General features: G+C 34.4%; 1 protein-coding gene and 1 long non-coding RNA gene across 5 annotated transcripts in view; both read right to left on the bottom strand.

Moving 5' to 3' along the window:
* The window catches only part of LOC125059090 (catenin delta-2), a 59,747-nt gene that overhangs the window by 14,951 nt on the left and 18,101 nt on the right, over window positions 1–26,695 (bottom strand). For all 4 annotated transcript variants that reach the window (XM_047663294.1, XM_047663297.1, XM_047663296.1 and 1 more), the window contains exons 3-9: window positions 6,547–6,667; window positions 6,033–6,155; window positions 5,644–5,793; window positions 5,413–5,501; window positions 4,311–4,452; window positions 937–1,033; window positions 182–358 (exon numbers count right to left, since the gene is read on the bottom strand). In XM_047663294.1, the coding sequence (XP_047519250.1) occupies window positions 182–358; window positions 937–1,033; window positions 4,311–4,452; window positions 5,413–5,501; window positions 5,644–5,793; window positions 6,033–6,155; window positions 6,547–6,667 (899 nt within the window). The remainder of the gene's footprint in view (window positions 1–181; window positions 359–936; window positions 1,034–4,310; window positions 4,453–5,412; window positions 5,502–5,643; window positions 5,794–6,032; window positions 6,156–6,546; window positions 6,668–26,695) is intronic.
* On the bottom strand, window positions 1,929–3,322 carry LOC125059091. The gene is made up of 2 exons (XR_007118606.1): window positions 2,861–3,322; window positions 1,929–2,707 (listed from the first exon to the last, which is right to left on the bottom strand). It is a non-coding gene; the product is annotated as an uncharacterized LOC125059091 (long non-coding RNA).

Below are 26,695 nucleotides of genomic sequence, written 5' to 3'. Positions count from 1 at the left end.
TTCAATCCGGTAAAAAAGTGTTTTCTTTATTATTATGTTATAGTTTCTCCTATCAACAGAAATTCATGAAGTAAATTTAGCTTCATGGCTTATTAATATAATTAAAAATTAGCCTTTGTTAACTATTCCTCCTATTTTGGCAACTTCCAGACATTTCCTTTTTGATAAAATATGTACATACCTAAGCTCCTAGTTTTCTGTTTATTAGGATCGTCCATATAAGTGAGATGTTGCAGGTAGGCTGCGGCATTAGCTTTAACGACATCTGACGGCGAATTGAGGAACCCGATGACCTCTGGCAAATTGGGGTCCCTCCATTGCAGACCTCCGCCCTCTTCGCGACCCACTCCGCCATGGACTAATCATTTTTTTTTTAAATTTATCAAAATACGAATTTTTAATGGAGTAAATAAAATCTTCACTTCAAAAACAAGTTTAGATAGAGTTTACAAAGATATACGCAATAAATAATTCCAAAATAAATAATAGTTTAGAAAAACTAAAAAACACGCTTTTAAAGCACATCAAACTAAAAAGTGAAAAATAATTCCTAATGTAGGCTGAAAATGGTAATGAACAAAAAATACTGGTATTATTGTGAAAAAGCGTGGGTTTCTCTATAGACGAGGCACAGAGCGCCCCACGCTTTTTCACAATAATACCAGTATTTTTTGTACCACTTTTTAGTTTGATGTGCTTTAAAAGCGTGTTTTTTAGTTTTTTTTAACTATTATTTATTTTTTAGTTTATTTTTTTTTATTTTTTTTTTCGGATTATTGCATTGTCGTCGATCTTTGACAGGTGCGCAAAATTTGAATAAAATCTGTCCGTTTAAAGTGGGTCAAAATCGAGTCCGAAAGAGTCAGTTACATACATGCATACATACAGGTGAAGCTTATACTATAAAGCGTGTAAAAATATTGTATTATTTTATACCTAAAGCCATATTTGCCATTTGTTTCTGTAATTCCTCTTCGTCTCCATACAAGGACTGTCCACCAGTACTTCCTAAGCTTAAGCCGTTTTGTGAATCCTGAAATTGTATAAAATATTATAATAAGCTGTAAAAACTCAACTGAAGCGTATGAGTGGTGTATACTGGACTGAACTGGTTTTCAGGCTATAAAAGCACGGCGCGCGATATGGTCGCACTCACTTCTTCGCCGCTCGCACTAGATACATTTACATTATCTTAGGGTGAGATCTATAGTGCGCACTTAGACTTTGCTCTGACTTAACTATCGAGCTAAGACACAGTCGGTATTTATAGAGCAAACTGCGAATCTCTCCGAGTGTTGGCTTAGCTTAATCCCAAGTCCACGAAATCGACGACTTACCAAAAACTTTGACTATAAGCCTAACAAAAATAATGGCCTAAAATTTGCTTTACCATCATATCTTTTACTGGACTTTTTATTTTTGTCGGTTTTTAATGAACGGTGTTGCCATTTTGTATCGGAGTTCCATAGACTTTGGGAAAAATAGAATTTGAATTCAAATAAATTATAAATGATCTTGATTAATACCTATGAAATGCATGAATTAAAATAATTACACATTATTATGGTATTTATTGTTGTTTATTTATATTATTTATGTAATTGTTCAAACCCCATTTTTGAGAAATCTTAAAAATAACTGGTGTGATTTTGTATGTCACCTGGCAGCCCTGGCATATTATAGTGACAACGAAATTCAAACTATAACCTAACCGATGTCTCTCGCTTCACATCTGTTATTTTCGTTTCCCTGAATCTTCTACCATTTATTACCTGACTACCCTAAAAAATTTGAGTTAGGAGTGGAACATATGAAATTAAAAAATCTGTTAGAAATAGAATTTCTTCAACAAAAATATAAATTAGTATTAGAAATATGTATTACACTTAAAAAAAGAATCAGAAAATAAATGATTGAAATGAAACAAGTTTTGTTTTGATATTCTTTATTACCAAACAAATTACCTAGTTAAATTGTGCAATCACAGATTGCCGGAATGCTAGACCTGTAGGAGATCTTTCATTGTTTCTGTGTTACTCAACTTCTGCTGTCAGCAAGATCACCATCATCATAAGCATCCCCTCTCTGTATACCTATATTATGCAATACAGCACAAGCTATAATTATATATAACTAGTATTTGTCAATTTTGACTGTAGTCCTAGCTGTAAACATGGAAATTTCCTTTTTCACACTCCGAAAAACCTTTAAAAAATAGGCCTAGTTCTTATTTGATAATAATTATAAATATTGTCAGCTCTTGTCATTGGATTTAAAAGTGTTGTTAACATGAAGTTAAGTGCTGGATAACCGCTGTCACCTACTAAAACAGGCATTTTCTAAATATCCTGCTGTCGTGTGAACTGCCAGGCCACCTAGTCACTATAGCAAATATTTCCATATCAGGCCCTATTATTGCTTGTACATTTACAGAAAAATACCCTTTTTTATTTCTGTATGCTTCAGAGTGAGCGATACCTTTGGGTCTATTAATTTTTATATGGGTGCAGTCAATAGCTCAGATTATACTGTTTAGGCCATGGTGAGTATTAGATCTTCCTAATTCTTCAAACTTCGTTTTGGCTATGTTCATATTTCTTGGAAAATTTACAAATCTAGAAAGTAATTTACTCAAATCTGCAGAGACTTTATTTATAATTAAACAGACTGTAGATTGGCTTATGCTGTTCAGATCACCACACACCATCTGTAATGTCAATATATTATTATTAGTCACATATATGTTATGTTTCTGAAAGTCAGAAGACAAAAGTCTTCAACATATGTATTTAAAATCATTTGAGAAGAGGTATAATATATCAAATTGAAAAACCATACATATTTATGAACACAATATTACCTGAAAACATCCAGATGCATTTTTATGCCTTAATGCAAATAAGTATTTGCAATTGCGGTAGGTTTGGTGAACCTCTGTTTTTATAAGGTATTTAGGTTGCAAGTTTGTAATGATCAGCGTCAGGATCACATTTAATACCGTGTGTTTCAAAATACGGTTCCTTCTTTTGAATTCATTCTCACTTTACAGGATGGAAGGATTTTGGTTTTATTAGTTCCGAACATATACAACACTTATAAGCTCATACAAACAGAAACAGAAAAGAAAAAAGGGGTTTAAAATTTTCAATTGTTGATAGTTGATACAAGTGCTCTGTTGCTGTTGTCAAAACATTGCGATCCGTTCTACGTAATAAAATTATTGTCATCTTTAAATAATTAATACATTTTCTAAAGGTTACTCGTAAATTTCTAGTTATTGCAATAATAAAATAAATGAATACATAAATAACAATAAATTGAAGATATATGTGTACCGTTTCAGATGTTTAAATATTTGTTATTGTTTACTTTTTTAAAGGATAATAAACAAAGTATTGCATGAAATGAAACATCAATTTGTATTTTGACATTTTCTGTCTTAGCTTGGGCTTAGCTTAATCTCACCGTTAAAATGTCTATAAATACGAAATCATAGTTTAACCTTAGTGTACACTAAGCAAAGTTTTTCGTAAGGTAAGTCTGAGCAAAGTCCAAGTGCGCACTATAGATCTCACCCTTAGTGTTTAGCAGAGTGCTTTAGGATAGTACTTTAGTTGAAACATATAAACGCTACTTGCTTTAGTACGGTTCTACTTGACTTTCAAGTTGAATCAAAATAGAATAGCTTTTTATTTTTGTTTCAAATGATACCCCTCCCGCGCCCGCGCAACCCCCGAGATCTTCCCTCGTTGTGTGTAAACACGTAATTTAGTAAAATCTTTAGGAGAGTGCACAAGTGCCGTGAACGCGTGCGTATTTTTTTATTTTTAAAGATGGCCAAATGGTCGGAAGATACAACTATCAAATTTGTGTCTGAATATGTTGTTCACGAATGTTTGTGGAACGTTAAAAACAAGTTATACAAAAACAAACAGGCTAGGCATTCGGCATACACTGCCTTAAAAGAAGCTATTTTATTTATTATTTATATTTAGTTTATTTATTTCGAATATTATTATATTTATTTATTTTTGCAGTTATACTAAGCGAAATATAGTAGCAATGATTTTTATTTAAATACACTGGATATCCTGGATTCGATTTTCGACGAAAAACTGTTTGATAGGAAGGTCCTACTTTACCTTAAGCTAACATAAACCCATCGGCCGATCAAGACCGGGTTGCACCATTTGTACTCAATTTTTTTATCCTGGAATTATTTCTGAATTTAAAGGAATCGAAAAGATGTAAGCTAATATGGAATTGATTGGTTTACTGTAGTCTACTTCACTAAGTAGATAAATTTGTACCTTAAATGGCTGCGCCGTGTGATGTTGAGGGTCAATAGCGGGCTGGTAATGTTGGTACGTATACGCATCCGCTGCGTACTCGTTTCGCGGTGACGTCACACAGTAATGGCGGCCTAACTGCTCCAGCGACGATGAATCGTATCTGAGATAAACATGATTACTTATCCCACTATTTTAATTAGTTACAATATTGTCATTCCTTTTTTTAGCAGTTTTATGGAAATATTTTTTAGTAAATTACAATTAATAATGTAAATATTATTAAATTTTCTTAAAATTCATTAATTTATTATTAATCATAAATTCTTTTAATATCAATACAAACAACATTATTTCTTCTAGTTTTGACTTCATATAATAATAATATAATAATAAAGCCTTTAATCAGATAGAAAATAATTACATAATTTTAAACTTAAACTTAACACTAGTGAGTCGGTGACACCGACAACCCATCTGTTTGCCCAACTTTGGCAAAGGCCTCCTCCATTTCTCTCCACTCTGCTCTGTTCTGAGTTTTCCTGGTCCAAATTTTCTCTACCTCGTTTTCTTTTCTTATTTCTTGGGTACCAATATATGATCTTTTTGTTCCACTTTTCTATACCTCTTATTACGTGACCAGCCCATTTCCATTTCAATCTTCGTATCCTCGTTGTGACGTCTTCAATCTTCGTGTGGTTTCGTATGATTTTATTATTGATTCTATCGGACTTCCTGATATTTAGCATGCTTCTTTCCATCGCCGTCTGGCATGTCTTCAGTTGCCTGGTTTGCATTTTAGTGAGTGCCCAAGTTTGGCAGCCGTATGTTAATACCGGAAGTATGCAAGTGTTATACAGCTTTGATTTGACATTTATTTTTATTTCTGTGTTTTTCATGATTTCGCTAAGCCCCCAGTAACATTTCCACGCTTTCCCAATTCTTGTATCAATTTCCTTCGACATTATACCAGTGGTTGAGATCTGTTGGCCCAGGTATGTGAACTCTTACACATAATCAATTGACTCTTCATTTACTATAATAATATCTTCTGATGCATTCGTCATGGCTTTAGTTTTTGAGGTGTTCATTGTTAAGTTTTGACTTAATATAGCATAAATACCTTTGTTGCAGATGTAAATTGTGCTGAGGAGGAAGGGCACCCGGAGACGCGCTTCGGGGAGATGCACTACCACCACCTTCTACGTACTCCTGAGAATGGAATATCTGGATGTTTTACATATTTTAGATTATAAAAAATAATCTAAAAATAAACACGAAAACCTTCTAATATTATTGAATACTTGTATTTTTTATTAATTTTTATCTAAGTCTGGTCCTTCGAGCCGGATACCTGAGTCATGTAAGCCGGCATTTGGGGGTCAACGAGGTAGGGCTGTGCGGGATAGGCAGCGCCGTAATGCGCGTATGTGCCGTAGTGGCCTGCGCTCGCACCGCCACCGACACCACCATAGCCACTGCCAACTGACACTGCTTCCATAACCTGCAAAAATTCAAAATATTTTATTATTACGTCATTCTTTCTTCAAACACTTATTTTGAATTATATTATTGCAACCATTATGCGTATGGAACTAATAGGTATTAAGATTTTTTCAGTAATAAATAATATTATTACTAAAAGTATTTGTCATGTACCTACTATAGAGGGACCGAATTTCTTGTTGCAATTCAATTCATCTAATGTCAATTTTATTAGATAAGTTATTGAAAAATACTTACGTGTGGGTACTTCTGTGAGGGCGCCATAGTAAGGTGTCCCATGTGATTGTAATGCGCAGCGGGTGATGACACATATTGACTGTATTCCGCCTCTACGCCACCACCCACTGGGTACTCGCCCGCCTAAGAACATATTAGAACATAGTCTGTAAGGATAATGTATGTATTTCTGTAATAAATAAATATTCATATATAGATTATATGCGGTCATAATCGAACCAAATAGATATAAAAAAAAAATTCAACTGAGCTGTGAGCTGTCATGTAAAGGTAAACTACATGATGCTTACACGTAAATATAGATCGGACTCATAAGTGTTAAATTGATTGTTTTATAGACGCTAAGCGTACTTACCTTAAGTACCTTTGGGCTTAGGTTAGTACGGTTATTAATTACATAATAAAATTTTCAGCCGTAGACTATTTTTTTTCTTTACAATTTATATAAGATTTTTATTTATAAATAAGAATTTTTAATGGTTACCCTTAGCTGTTTCTATTTAATTATTATCACCTGCATAGCGAGATGGTGCTGATGCGCAAGCGCAGCGGACAGCTCCGCGTCCTCGGTGGAGGCGTCCGATCGCGACACGGGGCTGTGCTGCTGACCGTAGGCGCCTTCCACCGGCCCGTTACTGGAAATAATAAGATATATAAACATATTGTTCGGTAAAATATCAAGCCGTATTCAATACTATTTCTATAAAATCTTAATATATATAAATTACGTGTCACGTTGTTTGTCCGCTATGGACTCCTAAACTACCGAACCGATATCAATCAAATTTGCACACCGTGTGCAGTTTGATCTAACTTAAAAGATAGGATAGCTTACATCTCAATTTATACCCGCAATATTATTTTATTGCAAAATATTTGTTTATTGATAGTCACAATTCTAACAGATGGCGCTGTGTTGAAAGTACCAACGTTTCACATAAGCTACAATTTAATGGCATAACCACCAAAAAAGCATGGTGGATTGGTGTTCTCCTGCCGTTTCTCTCGAATAGTTTATTACTATGTAATATAAAAAAATCTTAGCCACAGCAACGCTTGGCCGAGTCTAGGTACTATTTATATTATAAGTTTTGACTCAATTCTCCGACGCATTATACTACACATACCTACATCATATTGGTTACCCTCCAAATGGGGTCTCTATCGCTGAAGGGCCCGTCTAACTACAGTGACGGATAAAATAGGGTCGGGGTTCACATACTTTTACGCAGAAGAAATCTCAACTATTTCGAAGCTATTTTTCTACAATAACTAACAGTAACCCAAACAAAAATTTAACTAAATCCTATATAGTAAAAAGCATTCAATAGCTACGAAATAACGTAGTGCCGCTTAAAAGCGAAAAATAACAATACATCGCGTACACCATAAATCATTTACGAGGCCTACATATCACAGGATATTCAATTATGGTTGGCGCTCTCAAATAACTCGATCGATTAAAACCAATTCGCGTCACAAGTTTAATGAATCAATTACGTGTTTGAGAGTCATCGCCGGTCGATTGTATTGGCTTCATCATTGTATCTTGAACTAGCTCCGGTCTTGAGGTTATAGCATATATCTAAAACAAATCAGTGGCGCTACAACCTATTTAGGTCTTGGCCTCAGATTTCTGAATCTGTTTCATGATCATTTTTAAATCTAATAGTCAAGTAGGTGATCATCCTCCAATGCCTGACACACGCCGTCGACTTTTTGGGTCTAAGACATGTCGGTTTCCTCAAGATGTTTTCCTTCACCGTTCGAGCAAATGTTAAATGCGCACATAGAAAGAAAGTCCATTGGTTCACAGCCGGGGATCGAACCTACGACTTTAGGTATGAGAATCGCACGCTGAAGCCACTAGGCCAACACTGCTCTGTCAATATATATATATAGTAGAAGATGGATGTAGATATATGGTAGATATATATAGCATATATCTACCGTTTATTATTTTATGATTGAGGTTTCAAATTCATACACAATGCTATACTATGAGCACTGTCAATGTTAATTTAAGGTGCTAAATTAAGGGATATCAATAAAATATAGAAATTGAGATTTTTACATTTATTATTATTAAATAATTATTTCTTTGTTTCTGTGTATCCAACACACTGCACCATGCTGACGCCGTTAAGTGCATACTTAAAGAAAAATCATTTAAAAATATATGTTCAGATATACCTATCTAAAACTAGCTAAAGGCCGATTTACATTATCTTAGTGTTTAGGAGAGTGCTTTAGGATAGTACTTTAGTTGAAACATGTAAACGCTACTTGCTTTAGTAAACGCTACGCTAAAGAACTTGCCTTTCAAGTTGTACTAAAGCACTCTCCTAAACACTAAGATAATGTAAATCGGCCATAACATGTAAAGGTCTGTTACGATCTTCGCAGACATCGTAAGGCCACGGATACATTAATGACAATTGTACAGGGTGTCCCGTGGCAGATTTAGGATTTGAAATTCGAATATTTTTCTAACGGTTGCGCGGGGGACCAGGGAGAGGTTACAGTTTGGCGCTGCAATTGTGCGGATTGTTCAATAATGATGTCGCAGTGGACTGGCGCGCACCACGCTTTCGCAGTTGAAGCGTATTTTGAAGCTAATAAATCGAGCACTGTTGGTCGCCGAATATTTTGTTCTCACTACAATATTCGTCGCTTAAGTGAAGCACCGAGGGAAAGTTTGATAAGGACGTGGGTCCAGAAGTTCCATGCAACAGATTCAATAGTTAACGAGCCAAGCCCAGGTCCTAGCCGAACGTCAATGACTGCACAAAACATTGAACGCGTTGCAAACAGTGTGCAAGAAAATCCCCGCCACAGTGCGTAAGAGAGCGTCAAGATTGCACCTTCCAAAAACCACGGTGCACCGTATTTTAAGCTTGGACATTAAATTCCATCCGTTCAAGATCCAATTGGTACAGGCACTTAAACCAAATGACTTCAGAGAACGCAAAGAGTTCTGTGATAACATGTTAAGTCGATTCCGAGCTGTTAACACCATTTCGTTTAGTGATGAAGCTCATTTCCGTTTGAATGGCTTTGTCAATAAACAAAACTGTCGCTATTGGGCGCCAATAGGACAAAACCCGCGATTGAAACACCAAAAAGCATTGCATAGCCCAAAAGTAACTGTTTGGGCAGCTCTTTCTGTCAACGGAATAATTGGATCGTTTTTCTTTGAAAATTCTCGTGGAGCAACCGTAACTGTTGATGGTGATGTCTATCGCCTCATGCTTAGTGAGTATTTTATATCGAAACATAGAGAACATCCATCGAACAGCTCTCATACGTGGTTTCAACAAGATGGCGCCACGCCTCACACATCAAGAACCACCATGAGCCTCCTTCGCGAAGAATTCCCCGGAAAATTGATAAGCCGATTTGGGGACATCGCATGGCCACCCAGATCGCCAGATCTCACCCCATTAGATTTTTTTAATGGGGTTACTTAAAGGGAAAAGTGTACGACAGTAACCCGACAGATCTATCGGATTTAAAAGAAAATATCGCGCGAGAAGTGAATGCTATTCCTCGGTCAGTTTTGCAGCACGTCACTCAGAATACTCTCGAAAGATTCCGCGAGTGTGTACGTCGCGATGGAAAACATTTGGACGGAGTGATTTTCAAAAAATAAAATCCGCATGTCTGGTCTTTCTTTTTATGACAAATATATGTATATTCTAAAATAATAACATTCTTTAATTTAATTAAGAAATCCAAAATCTGCCACGGGACACCCTATATATAAAAACGCAATGTTTTTGATAACAATATCCACCAACTCGATATACACATAGCAATCCATCATTCCCTTTAAATACGGGTCTTTCTTATAACAGGTATATTAGCTTGCCTTTGCACTAAATAAAGAGGTTACCATTCATGCCCGGTCAATTTAAAACCGTTCAAAAGACTAAGCGTATTCGTTGAAAAGGGCTTTACCATATATAAGTCAAAACTATATTCAGGTATATCCCCTTTTTATTCAGGTATATACCCTTTTTATGCCCCAACTTATTATACCCCAACTCAGGTTTACGATACCGCCATTGGTTTATCACTTTATAGACCAAAATGCTAGCAATTGCAACGAAAGAACACGAAGAGTTTCGCTTATAATAACGTACATTACAAGTCGAGTAATAAAGGACGGTCTTATTTGTAACAATCCCTCAATTATTCAAATAATATTTTGTCGTGCCTATTTTGAATGTTACATGTTCAATCATCATTATAAGGCATGGTTATGAATGTAGTTATAAATACAAACATGTAAACATGATATAATCATTGTATATATATAAATTTTACACAGATTATAAGCATCAAAGTCGTGTTTTTTTTTTAAATATATATGTATGTACATTATACAATCAAGGGACCGCGATCTCATGTTCTCTTACAGGAGTTTCTCACTAACCGAAGTTTCTAGCTTACAGAGTTACAGAAGGGGTCTGTCTTACATATAGAGGTCTATAATAATACGAGAAATATGACGTCATATTATTCGACGTCATTTAGAAATAAAAACAATGTAAGTTACATAAAACTATAGAAAACAATAACATATCAACATTTAATTTGAATTAAATAAGAGTCTATCGAAGTTTAAGAATGAGTTATGTTTAGCAAAAGTTAAATGCGAATAACTGTCGCTTTTAAAGGTATAGGCAAGTTTCAATCTCGCTTATAGATCTTCACGCGTGAAAAATGACTATAACTTATACAGGATTCACGTTTCTCACTTCTAAGAGGTTTTATGATGGCAAAAAGGCCAGGTAAATACTCTCATTATTATAGTTTTTCACTTACTCAGATTTGGCTGTATAAAGGGGCAGGAGGCTCACCTGATGTTAAGTGATACCGCCCATATATACACTCATATTGCTTCAGGGCTCGCAAGTGCAGGCCTTTTAAGAATTCGTACCGTTGAATTGAAACCCAACTCGGGCGCATATAACAGGTAGAATGTAATAATTAGCTTATAGAAATTACAATTAGTAAATAAAACGACATCATCATTTCTAGGCCAACATAAATTTAACAGGATCATTATTACAAAGTAAAAAGTTGTAATTTCGTAAAATAGGTCAATGGGAACGCAGACTTTTCTAATTGGTAATTCAAAGCCCCTTTAAAAATAAACGGCTTCGAACTTTCGAATTTTGCCTAAATATCAGGAGAAAAATAATTGTTTGAAAACTAAACCGAGGGCGACTGATCTTTAACTTCTTAGTTTAAGGATTTGACATTAAATAAAACTTGAAAAATCTCTTGAAATAAATCATTGTATTGTTTTTATTAAAATTTAAATCCGCATGACAGTTGCAGAATAATCCGCTTACAATATTATAAATTTATAATATTTTCCCAGTTGGGTATAGAATAGCTATTATCTACTTTGTTTGGCTTATCACAGGAACATATTTTATTAAACGTTGTTGCTAAAATTAAATAATAACGGGCGGCCAAATCGCTTTCGATCAAACTCTTCCATCCAACCCTATAAGCTAAAAAATTAACTAAATGGGGTATCCCAAGAACTGAATACTCATCTCTTAAAGGCCGGCAACCCATCTACCAACATGGGTCATAATATACAGTTTTTGTATGACCTCTCCGTAGGCTCGTTTGCCCTATGTGCATAAGTGTGCCTAAGTGCATAAACTACATAACATATACTATACATACTATATATAAAAAATAAAAAAGAACAAAACATACAATTAAATCAGTTTGTATGATAGTGATGATTTCTAATTTAGGTTAATAGTATAAGATCCCGCTATACAACGACCTTCACCGAGATGCTTATTTAATGAAACTTATTTTATATTTAATTTAATATGTCAATAAATATAATCCATATGGGTTGCCTAGCAAATTTCAGTCCAGAGTATGTTTAATTAATATTTAAAAAAAAAAAATATAATTTGCATGTAGTAAATTTTTTGAACTTTTTTCAATCAATATTTTTAATCAGGGTAGTATTATATATGTATCACTAAAACCTTCTTTTATACTAAAGATGTATATATACTTTAGTGTCACATAAAAAATATACACATAAATAATTAATTGATTAAAAACAACCTAACTTTTGCATATTCTATGGGCTTGATACTTTTGATTGGTATAGAATTTATCTAATAATCATACCGGTGAAATGTTAAAAAAAACATTTTTTTTAAATTAATTAAAAATACTCTGGACTGAAATTTGCTAGGCAACCCATATGGATTATATTTATTGACATATTAAATTATATATAAAATAAGTTTCATTAAATAAGCATCTCGGTGAAGGTCGTTGTATAGCGGGATCTTAGACCATAAGGATACGAAATTATTTGTTTAGATTGAAAAATATTGTTGTGATTCATAAGATACTAATTATTGGAATACTACATGTATCTTCACACTGCTGCTGAAATAGCACGGTTACAACCACATTAGTTTGGTTCCTTAAAATGGGTTACTAGTTGAAATGAATCTATTTCTTTTTACTCTCTTAGCATAGCTGTTCGTTATTACAATTGGCTCGTAGTTATTTTTAGTTATCCGTATGCAATTATTATGCATCGACCTGATTTTGATAACAATTCAAGACTTGATGAAATGTAAATAATCAATTTACTCTTGTTATATTAATTATTATTGAAAGATATATATTATATCTTTACAAACATTAATGTATATATACTTCAAAGTATATAGTAACTAAAAATAAAAACAGTAGGAAAATTAAGGGTTTACGTAAAGAATTATAACCATGACACTTTTCGTCGCCAATTACGCGGATAAAAGATATCTTGTATCAACCAAGGTCACATTTCCTAATAAAGTATACATGAGGGGAAATTTAAATATTTATTACATGAAAATATATTCATTAGTTGTGAAAAACACTACCTATGGTAAGAAACGTGGCTGAATAGGCAATTAATGTAATTGAATGAATTGTAATTGAGTAGTACAACATTTAATACCCATTTGAGGTTTATAATACGATGTGAATCAAGTCTTAATCAAATAAAAATATTATTTATTCGTATAGGTAACTTATGTAATTTTTTTCTTAATTAACATTTACTGCCAGTGTAATCAAGGGCGTAGAGCAGACAAGAACTGGCAATAAAGTCTCCGTCACTCTTAAATAGCGAATGTTTTAAACAACATATTTGTAAACAATTACATCGTGCTCCTCGTCACATGTTTCAGTTAATTATTTTAATTAAATCAAAAGTAATGAATGGATAATAATAAAATAATAAAAGGACAACCGAAAAGTGTTAAAATACAATTCAAAGTTTTTTTTTATGGCTCTGGCACGGTTTGTGCATTAGCCAGCGTCAAGTATTGGATTTTTTATAATTCGTGCTTGTCTTTAGAAATTCCACCGTGTCCTCCATGTACGGTTAGGCACTCGCCCGGTACCGCACAACCCTCCCAAAGGCCGAGAACAAATTTAAATTAAATTAAAACTTGCCCTCGAACCGGGAATCGAACCCAGTACCCCTCACCTGCCACACGCTGCCACTTAATAAGACCGCTAGGCTATGAGGGCCCCCAAATTCAAAGTTTCGATATCATTTGAGTCATAGTTGGTCTGACAAAGGACCAGTTATAAAACGCGAATTTTTAAACTATGTATCTATATTGCCTTTGGTTTAAGGCAACACATTGAAACAAATTTCTGCATAATACATATTAATTATATTATTACATAAATGTTTAATGTGATATCTCAATACCAGAAATTTATATAATCCCTATTAAGTCCAATTGCGTACAGAATCAGCAACCTTCTCTAACATTATACCGCACGAAAGTATTTAATCAAGAAAATAAATGATCTTGTTGTGACAGGACGCCGCGATGCACATCCGTTCTAAGGAAAATCTTACTTTTGAGCTTTCATTTACTTAGATGGCGAAAATGAGTGATTGTAGTTATAATATGTCAACTAACAGCTTGGTGTAAGTTTTAGCGATGTTAACAATTGCGAAAAAAATTACATAATTAAATCTTTATTATATAGAAGAAAGAAAGAGATACTTATAAGACTGACGCATTTCTGTGTCAGGTTTTTAAAGCAAAAGTTTATCGGCCTCTTTTTCTATACAAATCATGGTGCATACGGGCAAGAGGCAGGAGGCTCATGGAAAATAACATTCCTAGTGGGATCGCAAGTGCGTTGCCGGACTTTGTATATTAGCACTACTCTACCAACACGAAACAGTAGCAATGTAAATCTAAGCTAAGAAAGAAGCTACAGTGGTTATTTAGGGTTTTACCTTGCTCAAGTTTCATTAAATATACGAATACATGTAATATTTGGTATAAATAACCATATTTCCTTTCGAAGAATTTATATAAATATTATAAAATAATATATAAATACTTTTATTAAAACACTAAAAGTTTATTTATTTACTTTATTCACACTTCGTTACAATAAAAATAAAAGAAACACAAATAACACAAAAAATATAAGGGATGCAACGGACGGCCTTATCGCTTATAAGCAATCTCTTCCAGGCAACCCTAGTTAGAGAAAAAAAAGAAATAAGTTTTGCAAGTCCCTAATATATTTTAATTCGAAATATTTGACTAAACCCCAATATTACGGCACAAAAAGGGTTAAAACACATTAATTATCCACAAACTGCTAAGAACAAGCATTATACGTTTAATTAAATATTTATACAAACCACGGCTGAGCTTCTCAATTCTTTAAAACGTTCCAAGATTATAATCTAGACGAAGCACCTTATACAAATTTGTTCTACGAAGCTTCATAATTTAGGCAGGGAATTTGGGACACATCCTGCGATGGTATTTCAGGATGTTATAGCATAAGAATAATTGAATAACACAATTTCTTTAAACCCCTTGCTTGAAAGTATTATTTGGCTACTGAAAAATAGAAGTAGTAATAGAGTATTGCCGCTGACAAAAATCGCTGTTTTTATTGAGCTTGCTCTGACGGAAAAACGAAAACTGATTTCCTTTATTTTCTAGCTAATTCCCCGACTATTTAACCCGGATGATAACACTACTACCTATTTCTTTTAAGTTCGTCTCTGTTACTTTTATTCCCATAGCTTGTTCAGTGTTATACCTATCGTATCCATACATTGGACAGTCGGTCAGGACACCGTCTCAAGCTGTATTGCTACAAGGACAGGCAGCACTTTGTCTAACCTCTCTGGTTCTATCTATATATCTAACCCTATACCTGTAAAGATACGACAAGAATCCACCGTGACCTGTCAACATCTGGGTAATCCCGTTGGTTTTATTTGTTTAATTATCGTAAAGGCCGATCCAACATTTAGAAGGAATAACTTTGTTATTAGCTAGCGTAGTACCCTTTTATAATGACCATCTACAATGTTATTGGTTTAACATTAATAGAATCCATATCTACTTCTTATATTGTTAATCAAGAAATTCTATCACCGTATGCAACGCAAAAGGAAATCGGTTAAATTTTAGATAATCACAATCTTCCTCCAAGAGGATAACATATCCTTCAAAGTCTACATGTTTTCAGTATCAGTTTTATTAATACCTCAATACAAATTACCGTAGCTACAACTTTTAAGTGCAATCGGAAGCGGCACGTATCGATTTCATGCAAAAACAAAACGTGTTAAGCAATCGCATCTACGCTCAGAGCAGCACTGCAATCATTATTCGTGTTTTTTGTGTATAACCTGTAAGCAAACCACACTACTATAAACTAAATATCAAAACAAATGGTATTTAAAATTAATAATAAATAGCTGGAATAATTCGCTGTATGTTTTCACGCCAGATCCAATCGTTTGAAATTCACATCTCCAAAACAATTTGTGTAGTAGGACAAAATGAAGTCTGAAAAACATATATACATATCGTGCTCCCCTTATACCTACTCCCATCCTCATAAACTTCTCGCCTCACATGTGTTTTGTCCTTACCAATTTTTGCACTTTAAAAGTGTAATCGAGATTACCTCTTATTACATTTATGAAAAGATTTTCAACTGCAAATCAAAATCTTCGATAATGCATAACAATCTCATTAAAACCTATCCAAGACCTTTGACTTGCAATCGATCGGGTTGAACAGAGGCCAGACGAGCCTTCAATATTCATTATACACTTCCTAACTAGTTTCAGGATATATAATTTCGTCGGAAATAGGATTGTCGCTTTAATATTCTAATACCGAGGTAATAGTGTCCAGACTGAAGTCGTTGCATTAACTAATTAATTATCCAACTATACACAAGTTCCTAGCAACACAACGCTTAGGATTTAAAGATAATAATTTTACTCATAATGTAGCATTAGTCCACCACACACATTCTCTAACTAAATATCAACCCGTTTTTGTGACAGCACATTGACCATATTGCCCTTTATTGCAAAGGTTTCAAATACTCCTCGGGTAACCTGCACATCATTGCTCCGAATATCAGCAAATTTCGTAAGCAATGAGGAAAATTTTTCCCGTTTGTCCCAGCTCGATCGTTTGCTGTCAAGTAGGTACTCCACCCTTATATGATTGGTTTTATAAAGTCCTCGACATTTATTTTGGATCAATTGTTACAAAATAGTTTTTAATTCTATATAAGTCCTAAGAAAAGTAGATTTATATTAGTTTAATGTAGGAATCAATAAAAGGAGCTCCTAAAGTTGTATATTATACAGAAAGGATCACACATTGGAAGAACTGGATACTAATTAAAATCTATACGGACACGATAGAACCACGTTATGTCTCTCATTACTGAACTAATTAGAGAAAAAATTGATTAAAAGATCTATTCTTGTTGTCTATTTAGAGAAATATTTTATGTTTGTTTAATTCAATGATTGCGCATTTACGTTTTAAATTTAATAGTTAACGTTAACTCTTAAAGGAGAATAACTCTTATCAGATTAAAACATGCTTAAACATGTACCTGTAAATTTTACAGTTTTTTATTTCAAATTATAAAATACAACATTTTGGCCAGGGACCATGTGTGCTTTAAAGCCAATTCTTAAGTTAACAGTTATTTGCGTAAAGTTAACGACTCTTAACCTTTCGTAATTTTTGAAGTTATACTTTAGGCGCGTTATGAAAAATTGATGAGAGTGAAAATTTACGATGCGCGCGCACCGTTACACAAAATTATCAGAATGAAGTTGCCCACGGAAGATGCTATGCATTGAACATAATTTAAAAACAACATTCGAATAATAATAGAATTTATGTTACACTTAATGTAAGAGAATAATAATAAATATTGATTTATTTAATTTTTCAAATGTAATCTGAACTTTATTGGCTATAATGACTCCTATTCCAGTCTTTGATTATTTAATTGTAATTTATTATTTGCATGCAATCAAAAACTATTTTTAATAACGCCAAGGAAGTATAACTTCTTACGCGCGTAAATAAATACACGCAGCCTTTTTTTTTAGTTGCCCCGATATATCCAAAATACTCTCAATTTAAATAGATATATAATCAATATATTATATACTGGGTGATACTGTCTATACGAACTCGAACTTCTAGCACGTGTAATAGAAGCTCAAAGGTGACCCATCGGTCCATTCTTTGTCCTCACTGAAAGACCACCTCGTTTCGGATCATGGCCAGTCACGGTCGGCATGCTGGTTACAGTAGAGTCTATTGTTTAAATCTATTAACCTGTTATTCTGACCACTATTTAATTCTGTTATCTTCCTGTTATTTTTTTACTATCATTTTTCATTTAATTAGTAGAATTTTGCATCATGAGTTAGTAGTAATATTATATTTGTATCTTTATCAAAAAAAATCAGTGGCACTACAACGTCTTTAGGTCTGGGCCTCAGATTTCTGAATCTGTTTCATGATCATTTTTCAACCTAATTGCCTATTAGATTGAAAAATTATAATGTAACAGATCACCTTCCTTTGCCGTTTCCTTCATCGTTCGAACGAATGTTAAATGCGCACATAGAAATAGTCCATTGGTGCATAGCCGGGGACCGAACCTACGACCTCAGGAATGAGAGTACCACGCTGAAGCCACTAGGCAAACACTGCATATCAACTACTTCAAAATCATCAACAAATCATTCGGCATAAAATACGCCTTAGTATTTCTAAAACTGACTATTTGGAACTACGGTGCATCTAACAATAGTCGAGATTTTAACAGCAATCCTTTTGCAAAGTAAACATTGAAACATAACCTTTAGTTTTCGCGTATTCCTCAAGTCGACACACTTGACCGACTTCTACGTACGTTGTTCGCTATCACCGGGAGTCGTGGAAAATATTTGAAGTGAATTTATCAGTATTGAATACTCAATATAAGCATAGCTTTCATAATGATGAATGAGAATCTTCAACTGTCTTTTCATTTTTTATATTAAATTCAGTATGTCAATCAGATCTAAATCGTTGATTGGAAGTCAGAGGTTTAAAATAGATATAGGTATGTTATCTAAAGCTGGCGGCTTCAACACATTTACACTTTGTGCTTGTGTAGTGTCTGTGAATAAGCGCGAGACGTGATGTCAAACTGAAATACAATCACAAATACATCACGAAAAGACTGTCCGTCTCTCTCGCGCTCGGTCAAGCTTATGAGTATAAAAGAGACAGTTATTGTTTTTCTTTTGCTACTGTTTATGTTGATCTTTACTGTTTTATATTATTATTATTTTATACATGTTGATCTTTTTTCAAATATTACCAGGGCAATCTCGTGAAATGGTGCATCAGACGTGTGATGTGCAAAGGTCCCTGGACACAATGGCAGGGGAGTAGAAAAGTGATATATTAAAAAAAAAAAAAAAAAAAAATGGTGCACAATGTTTTTAATTATTTTAAGCATCTTAATAAAAACAGTTTAATGAAAAAATTTTATATTTAATTTGACATCAGATGCGACTGGGGTTTCTCAATACTGAAAGAATAGTTAGTGAAGTAAAAGTGAAGTGTGTTGAGCTAGATGGAGCTTATGTCGAAAAATGAAAAATTATTTACACGAACTACTCTTTCACGTTCTTGGTCTGGCTTAGAACTTTTGGATCCACCCTAGTATGCACCTAATATTTATATGTATTTGACACATTTTTATTTATTTACAACCCACCCAACCTTACTAAAACCAGAGTGGACTGAAATGTATAGCATGGCAAAAAAATCATATTTTGAAACATACTGTATGTGAAATTGCATTAGTGTGAGTACTGTGAACCCGCCAGCTTTCGATAACCGACCTATAACAGAATCATTAATATTTTATTATTTATTTAGGTTGCATCAACCATTATATCAATAGCTGCTAAAAACTTGAGTTGTATGAGGAGGAATTCCCTAGAACAGTATGTGAGTCGACTAAAACGTCACCATATTCTAGAGCTAGAAGACCAGCAGAAACTCTAGGCAGCAGATGAGTAGATGATGGAAAGCCTCTCCACATGACAGCACCAAAGAACAAATTCGGTCATAGCCTTAGGGCTGATTGCAAATAACCGCGGAAAAACACACACACATACCATTACCAATACACATATTTATTTATCACCATATATGTAACAGAAGAGCTGGGTCAACTTATCTGTATTTACTTAAAAGGGTGCCACACATTTTATATTATTTTAGTTACAATCTTTATATATATAATCATACTGTACGTGTATGTTACTGAACTCGCTCTTAAACGGCTGGACCGATTCGAATGAATTTTTTTGTATGCGTTTAGGTGCCCTGAATGGTTCAGATTCACAAATCAGCCCGGTTGATGGCTCTGCAGTGGGTATTCTCATACTTAGTTTCTAATCACTTGAAATATCATGCAGTATTGTATAAAATAAACAATTCTAATTTTTTAATGATTTTCTATGCCCGTACGTATTTTTTGTATTTAGTGATATTAATAATGAAGTCCAATATTTAAAAAACTTCGTCTTGATTGCTATTAATTTTAGTATTGTTTAATTTTAAACGGATATTGACTATTTACTTTTATATAACAGTAGCATAATAACGTTAGACACGATTTTGAAGCATGATTAAGAGCTTGGCCACAGTTTCTGGCGGTGTGGAGCGCGGCGCGGCGAGAGGGTCTGCGAGAGGCGCGGTTTGCGGTGGTATGCCACAGCTCGACCAGCTGCGACCGCGGCGGCATCAGCGGTGGACGTATTTACGAGTATATTAGTTAGTTTTATTAGTTTTATTTCGTCCCACAATTTTTATATAACATGCCTATATTTATGATGTGGATGTTTTGATATCCATATTGCTAGTCTACTCAGTATTTCACTAATAAATTGTTCTGTATCCATTATTTTATATGAGCTCAATGCGCGATAAAAACAAAATTATTTGTTTTGATCGCGCGATGCTAAATGCGTCCACCTCTGCCGCTGCGCGCGCCGCTCTTAGCTGTGGCCGCCTCGATACTCCCGAGTGCATTTGTTTCATTCGCACGCCGCGCAGACCGTCGCCGCCGCCGACGCGCGGGTAGCCACCGCGCCGCAGGTCGCACCGCAATGCGCGTCGCCGATAGCTGTGGCATACTTCATACAATTTGCTCAATTTGTTTTTGCCGCACGCCGCTTTGCGCGTCGCAAATCGCGCCGCAAACCGCGCCGCAGGTGACTGTGGCCAAGGGGTAAGGAATACTGTTATTTATTTTATTTGACATACCACTTCAAGTAATTCTTTTTTTCTCACTGTAAATTCAGCATAACGGTTATTTCGACATTATAGCGGTATCGTCGTAAGCCGTTTGTTTTTACAGTACCCATATAAGTGCAATTTTAGAAGTCACTACATTTTCATTACAACATTCCAAGACCGCCATTATCTTCGTAATTATACACATTCTAAATTATACACTCTTAGTAACATTCTACTAGAGGTCTAGTTTTAATTTATTATCAGAATCTTAATAATCTAGTGGCTTTAGCGTGCGACTCTCATTCGTGAGGTCGTAGGTTCGATTCCCGACTCTACAACAAACAACTTTTTTATATATATGATCATTTAAGACTCACTCGATCAGCGAAGGATAGCATCGTGTAACCGGCATGCTTTAGACACATAAAGTCGATACCTACGCACCTATTAGAAAAAAACACACAGAAGTTTGAGCACAAGACCAAGGATTGTAGCGCCTCTGTTTCTATCATAAGATTATATTATAAATACACATAATTTCATTCGTATGTACGAGTATCTATTATAGATTGGTAACAGTGTTGCGCTGGCTCACGATGGTGTTTCTTTAATTTTGTGTCGCAAAATAGTAGACTATACAAATAATAGTACCTCAGGGAGCGATCAAGTATTACGTAACACAATTTTTGGAGATTATTGACCCCCCCTCCCCCATGTAACTCGCCGTAACGTTTTTCAGTACCCAAGTACAGTACTGTACCCAAGTATAGTAAAACGTTTCGTGACCACCTAGTGACTCTTCAGTTACTATTATGAGGTGTAAGTCGAAAATAATATTAACAATAACGTGTAATTCAATCCCCGCCCCGCATCGTAACGTTTTTAAAATGAAAAAAAATTCGTTACGTAATAGTTGAACGCATGTGAAACGCAACGCAACGTGAATACATCCACTATTTTAAACATAATTGTAACTCTAATGAAAACACAACAAAATTACAACCTGTAATTAAATCAATTAAATGTTTAATTATGCATAAACCTTTAGGTGAATATCCTTTATATAAATCGCCTTCATATACCAATATCGAATTTATTCGCTCCCCGAGAAACTTTCTCATACGAATCCGAACTAAGCAATCTAATTTGAAACTGGAAGGCACCCGCCCATATATCATCCAACTTTTGCGAGTTTTTTCTAAATCGCACATTATTTTCTAATATATATAATATTATAACTTCTATGCATTGCAATGCATTATATTAGAATGCTTACCGCCTAATAATACCAGCAACATCGGGGGTGTGTTGACGGCTTTTGCCAATGCCGTTTCACTCTTGAAGGCTAGTTTCTGGCACGACTAGTAGTAGTAGTAGTACTATAAGTATATTTACATTCCGACTTCGGCTTGTGAAATTTTATTGGCCAATAAAATTGAAAATTCAACCGTAAATTGACGACTCATTGAATTACAACGCGTTAATCATCTGTATAATCGCTTCGTGCATTAATGAAAACCCAATAATGATGTTAAGTATTTTTGTATAGGGGAGCAAACGGGCAGAAGGCTCACCTGATATTTGCCGCCCATGGACACTCAATGGCAGATGGCTCGCGAGTGCGTTGCCGTTTAAGAATTGGTACGCTGTTTTATTGAAGCACAGTTCAGTGGGCCAACTGCCCACATAGTGGTAATACGCGGCAAACACTTAAAAAATTCTCAGTTGTTGACCGATGTCGAGGTGATACGGGTGGAATTTCGTATTCTGCCTCGACGTTCGATGATGAAACTCAGCTGCAGGTATCAATCCGAATTAAATTAAGATGATCGTAGCGAAGTTTATATTATGTTATTATTACTTTTTTTTAATAATACCTATTCTACTCCCCTGCCATAGTGTCCAGGAACTTTTTCTATCTCTAAACTTCACATCACACGTCTCGCGAAATACGCCCAGGCTACTCTGGTAATATTTTTGTTTACAATATTAATTACTTACGCACATGCAACCTGCAGGTTCTGAGTTCGATGCGGCGAAACTTATAATTTGATAGAACATTGTTACTTAAGCAAACTCTGTAATGCAGGGTTTCCCAACCTTTTTTGTACCATGAATATTCAACATACATAAATTTTAAAAAAAATTTTATAGTTAAATAAAAAAAATGAAACCTATCATATTTTTCCTTTTTAGGGAGAAATTACTAGGAAATTGTTAACGATACACTCGTTAAACATATAATGAAAAACATAAATTCTAATTACAAATAATTTTAATAAATTTTCTAAACCAGTCAAATTACCCTCCTGTGGGACGAGGGCCCCACGGGGGAAACACTGCTGTAATGTGTTCCAGTACCCAATACCCCACAAAAGTTTATGGCATTCTATGTTGCATATAAATTGATATTACTTCGTGTAAATAAATTTAAACACGTTTATTTCCCCTATAGAACGAAAACCAAATTCATTCTTAATATTTAAAATGTGTGAATAAACAGAATTTTTTGTTCTTTCCAAATATTTTCATAACATAAATAAATCATGAAGGATGAGTCGAACGAGGCGAAAAGCTTAACGATAAACCCATCATTATGGAGACAACGCTTTACAACGCTCCGTTTACGATAACGTTCTGTTGTTGTTCTAGTGTGTGTTGCTATCGACTTGAGGGAAAACGTACTACAAACGATGATGGTTTACATTTGTAACTGTCTATAAAATTATAATCTACGAAGAGTATAAATACAACGATAAATGTAAAATCATTTTATTTTACTTGTAACTAGATAGACATTTGAACGTTAACATTCATATAACATATCTACTTGCAACAGGGATTCAAAAACACGTATAAAACTTACGCTACAACCGTTTAAAGAAATTAAATCATATTTACTAATAAATAAAATATTTAATAAAGTAGAAGCTATTTTATTTTATTTTATAAGAAGGTGAAAATGCGCTAACGCAGGCCCATGGATGACGAGCTTGACGCGAGGACTATGGGGCTGGGTCTATACTCAAAGCCCTCTGCTAATCAGAGGGGTAGCGAGACCCTATCTACTAAAAACACCTCAGCCCTCCAAACGCCCATAAGATAAGCCCTCAGAGTTCGCCAAGACATTCAACCCAAGGGAGCCGGGCGTATATCCGACATAGAAGCCAATCAAAATCTGCGGTTCCGAGCGAATTGTTGAAGCGATACTGAAGTAATAAATAACGAAAGCGTTTTCGTCAAACGATAGTTCATTTGAGGTAAACTCACACTAGGCTCCCTCGTACTCGCACCCTCTGAAGTGACTATTATAAGCGTGTAGAGTTAAAGAAAAAAATAAGTCCTCCAGCCAGAACCAGACAGCGTTTATTTAAAAATAATGTCACAATACACACTTGTAGTATTCATTTGTTTTTTTATAAAAAAATAATGACTAGAAGATATACTAATTGTTTGCTCATCTACGAAAACTAGTCTTTACCCATTCTGAAAATTTCCCTAACAACAAATTTCTACCAAACTCCAGCTGTATAGTGTTAAAATATTAAATAAACATACGAAAGCAACATCGTACACCCAATATGGAATGCCCATATTGTTAGACACATAAATATTGGTGTAGAGCGAGAATTTCTCGCCGGATGTTGAAAAATTCGGAACTCCGGTTCGGAAATAGCATCTTCATGTTTCACACTTTATATACGAGATATAGACGATGTTAAATCATAAATGTTTTTGAATTTGAGATTGCTTTTTCAAGAGCAGTGTTGGTCTAGTGAATTCAGCGACTCTCATACCTGATGTCGTAGCTTCCAACCCCGGCTGTGCACCAATGGACTTTCTATGATTTAAAACTCGCTCGTACGATGAAAGAAAACATCCTTAAGAAACCAGCATGCTTTAGACCCTAAAGCGCGTGTAAGACACAGAAGGTTCACCTACTAGCCTTTTAAAAAAAAAAGATCACGAAATACTGAAGCCTTAAGAGTTGTAGCGCCGCTGGTTTTTCTGTGACATAAAAAAACATTATGGAACTGATTAAGTGATAGGTTATCTATTAGCAAGTGAAATAATGGAAGTTAGTGATCCCTCCCGCCGCCAGTTGTGTGATTTGCTCAAAAACAAAAAGTGTTATAGTGCATTATATAAATACGTTAAAAATACCGTAGGGAAGATTTAAGGAAAACAAGTGGAATGTTGGAATAAGAATAACATGTGAAATTAAATGAAGGAAAATAAGTGAAATTTAGTGACCGAAAATAAGACTTGGCTTAAAGGTCTCGTTACCAGGCCATAAAATTATTTAAAAAAAAGTGATAGGTTATTACATATTTATGTCAAAATACTTTTGAAGTTTGGCTTGGCTATAGTTCTAAAACCAGTACTTATTTTTACTTCACATCGTTATCTATCCAAAAACCTTTAAAATGTATTTTTTATTCACAAATCGAAAATATCGTTTAATCTTCAGCAGCCTTTATTTTCTAATTGAAACAGCAAAATGAAAAAGGTTTGCAATGGAATTTCCATCGCGTGATAAGGTTAGGGGGCAGTATGGGAAAGCCAATCAATTTCGCAATACAAAATTCACAATCCACACAATAATCGTGCTTCAAGAGTTTTTGTATATTTGTTCTTCCTTTTTACACGTTTTATACTGTGTTTTCATGATAAAAAGCAGAGAGTTTCTTGCCAGTTCTCGCTCTACGCCGTTTTGGGAGCTTTGACGTTCATAAGTGTACGTTATAAATATGATTAAATAAATAATTAATTTTACTACCGATTGGTAACAAAGCCCATTTTCAACATAGTATATTATTTTGCGATTATATTAAACTTACAATAGTTTGTGAACTTACCTTACATAAACGAAATTTAAAATAAAAATTATATTAAATTTATATTATCTTCTTATCTATATAATATATATAATGAAAATGGTCTTCGTTTGAGGCTCAAACACGCCTAAACCACCGATCGTATCGACATGAAACTACCACCATTCGATGCGAAATTTTTCCTAGATGGTTTATGGCTATGGCTATTATTTTTCGAATTCTAACGTTCCTTCATTTTTTTATTGCTGTTTTACTTTTATGAACATTTATCCCGCTAATAAAAACAAAAGAGGGTTCCTAGAACCTCAAAACGTCAACGTCTGTTAAAAACTCGATTTTCGTATAGCATAGCGGGAAGTTAAAAAGAAGAATAATAAAAATGTGAAAAAAATTATAATCAAACATAAAATTTTATTTATTTCTTATTTTAATTCGCCCAGCAAAGCGGGCGGGAAACGGCTAGTTATATATAATTTAAGCGACCCGGAGCTTTTTTTGAAAATGGCAATTCAAAAAGAAATGTATCATGTATTTAATTTTGCATACAACTATTATTTCACTGTTTTTAAACCGAGAATCGGATAAACACATTGTAAAAAACTGCGCTTGTAAATAAAGCAACGGGTACATTTGTAGAATACATGAAATACTTCGACATACAAATTTCAATTAATCTAAATCACTTTAAATACTTCGTCATTTGTATGATTTGATTGAATCATCACTTTGAACAAAGAAATCGTTATCATTTGGAAATTGCCACAACGCGATATTCGTCAAAATTTATTTCAAAACATAATTTTGAGCTTTCTCCACAAAGTCCGTCTTTGCTAATGTGTATTAATTGCGCGAAACTTTCTTTGCAGCGAAACTATCAAGCACTTCTGATTTATGAGAAAACTGTCGATACAGCCTTAATGCCTGGCCATTAACGTCTCAACGTACTATTATAAAGTAATCAGGGCTCTGAAAGTATCAACTAAAAAGATTCGTGACATAAAATGTTGATATTTACACTGAAAGTAATGTTACACTATTTTAACCTCGACTATTAAAATTGTCGTGGACAATTATTTTACCTATCCTCACATACGGCTGCGAAACGTGGCCATACAACACAAAAATAAACACCAAACTACTA

Source organism: Pieris napi, chromosome 19 (assembly GCF_905475465.1).
Source record: "Pieris napi chromosome 19, ilPieNapi1.2, whole genome shotgun sequence".
Classification (NCBI taxonomy): Eukaryota; Metazoa; Arthropoda; class Insecta; order Lepidoptera; family Pieridae; genus Pieris; species Pieris napi.
This window is presented reverse-complemented; position numbering and strand designations above follow the sequence as displayed.